Source organism: Meleagris gallopavo, chromosome 8 (genome assembly GCF_000146605.3).
Source record: "Meleagris gallopavo isolate NT-WF06-2002-E0010 breed Aviagen turkey brand Nicholas breeding stock chromosome 8, Turkey_5.1, whole genome shotgun sequence".
Lineage (NCBI taxonomy): Eukaryota > Metazoa > Chordata > Aves > Galliformes > Phasianidae > Meleagris > Meleagris gallopavo.
Window position 1 is genome coordinate 28,488,986 of NC_015018.2, and position 3,094 is coordinate 28,492,079.

At 53.0% G+C, this 3,094-nt stretch overlaps 1 protein-coding gene across 1 annotated transcript; it reads left to right on the forward strand.

Moving 5' to 3' along the window:
- ADRB1 (adrenoceptor beta 1) lies at positions 1-2,511 on the forward strand (the record flags this gene model as incomplete). Its single annotated transcript, NM_001303175.1, is given in 3 exon segments — positions 1-1,047; positions 1,050-1,194; positions 2,043-2,511. Coding segments are annotated over 3 exon segments (1,375 nt in total), but the record flags the coding sequence as incomplete, so codon positions are not given.
- Between the last annotated feature and the right edge of the window lie 583 nt (positions 2,512-3,094).

Sequence of the window (3,094 nt, forward strand, 5' to 3'; positions counted from 1 at the left end):
GACCGGGAGCCGTCAGGTGTCCGCCGAGCTGCTGTCGCAGCAGTGGGAGGCGGGCATGAGCCTGCTGATGGCCCTGGTGGTGCTGCTCATCGTGGCCGGCAACGTGCTGGTGATCGCGGCCATCGGGCGCACGCAGCGGCTGCAGACGCTCACCAACCTCTTCATCACCTCGCTGGCCTGCGCCGACCTGGTGATGGGGCTGCTGGTGGTGCCTTTCGGGGCCACGCTGGTGGTGCGGGGCACCTGGCTGTGGGGCTCCTTCCTCTGCGAGTGCTGGACATCGCTGGACGTGCTTTGCGTGACGGCAAGCATCGAGACCTTGTGCGTCATCGCCATCGACCGCTACCTGGCCATCACCTCTCCATTCCGCTACCAGAGCCTGATGACCAGGGCTCGGGCCAAGGTCATCATCTGCACCGTCTGGGCCATCTCCGCTCTGGTCTCTTTCCTGCCCATCATGATGCACTGGTGGCGGGACGAGGACCCTCAGGCGCTCAAGTGCTACCAGGACCCGGGCTGCTGCGACTTTGTCACCAACCGGGCTTACGCCATCGCCTCGTCCATCATCTCCTTCTACATCCCCCTCCTCATCATGATCTTCGTGTACCTGCGGGTGTACCGGGAGGCCAAGGAGCAGATCAGGAAGATCGACCGCTGCGAGGGCCGGTTCTATGGCAGCCAGGAGCAGCCGCAGCCACCCCCACTCCCCCACCACCAGCCCATCCTCGGCAACGGCCGTGCCAGCAAGAGGAAGACGTCCCGTGTCATGGCCATGAGGGAACACAAAGCTCTGAAGACATTGGGTATCATCATGGGGGTGTTCACCCTCTGCTGGCTCCCTTTCTTCTTGGTGAACATTGTCAACGTCTTCAACAGAGATCTGGTGCCGGACTGGCTCTTCGTTTTCTTCAACTGGTTGGGCTACGCCAACTCTGCTTTCAACCCCATCATCTACTGCCGCAGCCCAGACTTCCGTAAGGCCTTCAAGAGGCTGCTCTGCTTCCCCCGCAAAGCTGACAGGCGGCTGCACGCCGGCGGCCAACCCGCCCGCTGCCCGGGGGCTTCATCAGCACCCTGGGCTCCCCTGAGCACAGCCCAGGGGGGACGTGGTCCGACTGCAATGGGGGCACGCGGGGCGGCAGTGAGTCCAGCCTGGAGGAGAGACATAGCAAAACATCCCGCTCGGAGTCCAAGGTATAGGGGGGTGGGTTTGTGGGGCTGGCCACGGCTGGGAGACACAGGCAGGGGACGAGCGGGGAGAGAGCCCGTGTTTACTGATGAATAAAAGCAGGTGAATTGTATCCGACATACCTCATCTGAACCTAAAGCAAACAGGAAGCCCACTGAGCGGAGAACAGAGCAAATAAACAGCCTGTCCCAAAGCTAACCAGGTTATATTTGGGTCGAAAGGAGGCTTAGCTGTGTCCCATCCCATGGGTGAGTTTTCCCTGGACGCTGCCGGAGCGGCAGGAGCAGTCCTGTGATGCTATGATTCCATGAGGCTGGGCAGCGGCTGGGGCTGCACCCCGAGGGCAGCAGCAGCCCGAGTTGTGACCCCGAGGGCTCTGGCAGTGGTCCTGCACGCACACGGCAAAGCAGCTGACCTCCAACTGAGGTTGGAGCTGCAGGTGCTCTGCGCCTCAGCTGCCAAAATGCGAGAGCTGTCCGAAACCCGTGGTCGCTGTGCTCCCCTCTTCTGCTGAGCAGAAGTGATGACAAAGTTAAGAATGAGGAACACAGATCTGTTTTGAAAGGGAAAAAAACAAACCCCAAACAACCCAAACTCTTCTGCTTTTTGTTTTGTTGTTTTTTTTCTTCCCCTCTGCATCAGCAACCAGTGAGTTGTTGTGCTTATCTCTTTGGCCAGACAATAGCGGTCAGGCTGGGAAACTTCTACCTCAAACTGTGCATATTGTACAGGGGAATAAATGGGCCGTGTTTATATTAAACAGCGTATTTGCCTACAGTTAGGAGTATTTTAGGGGAAGGGGGGGGGGGAGGGAGTTAATGAGCCTTCTGCAGCTTGTTCGTTGTAATTACAGATGGAGAGGGAAAAAAACATCCTGGCAACAACAAGATTTTACTGCACATTTTTGGGAAATGGCGACAAAGCTGTTTTTTGCACAGTATTAAGGATTGTAAAGTTATTTGAAGATGCTACTTGCACATGTCCACACACACACAAATTAAAAATGAAATGGAGGTTTAAACAACACCAAGCCTGAAAGTGATCTCTGTTTTTGTCTGATCTGTTATGGGTTTATTGAGAGAGTGACTTTTTATATTATTTTATGAAGGTACTGTAAATAGATCGGTATTATAAATTAAAATATCTGAAGGGACTTCTATTATTTTTATTTCCAAGTGCCCGCGTGAATCCGCTGTTATTTTAGCACTTGTGTGTCATTTCCATTCTCCTCTGTGTGTATGTTTTATAACCTATTTATACTCTGGTGCAATTTACTACTGTGTAAGTAATTAGTCGATGTGCAATAAATGCCATTGCAGCACAAGCAAGCGTGTCTCTATAGGTTTCGAAACAATACCTGCCTATAATGGGAAGAGCAGCATTTGTTTTTCTCCCGAGATGGCTCAGATTACCAACACAACTTATCTAATGGCTTTGCCTGACACGGGATTGTAAAACCGTGTTTGAAACCCAACTGGCTTGCGTTCCTGTTGCACCAAAGTCTGCCGACTTCCCTTAGAAGCAGTGGCTAACGACAAGGTGTTTCCAGCCTGATAATGAGGACGCTCGCTTTCTGTAACCGTGCCTTTTGGGGTTGTATTCATGGTTTGTTAGAGGCAGAGAGTCAGGGGACTGCAACACTCAGGGCTGTGTGAGCAAGAGGGGTGTGCGTCCGGGTCCTTGGTGCAGAAGCTTGCTCTCAGTGCTTTGTGAAGGTACGCTGTATCAATGTGTCATTACTGCAATGAATGCAGAATGCACTACTGCAGGCAGAGCAACAAAAAGGCAGCGTAGAACACCTCACGTCAGTGCAGAATGAAAGTGAAGCCGTTTTTAGCTTTATTAGACTCCGAAGCAGAGTTAAGTTAGAAATGAGCTTCTAGGATGAATGTTTCCCAAGGTGAG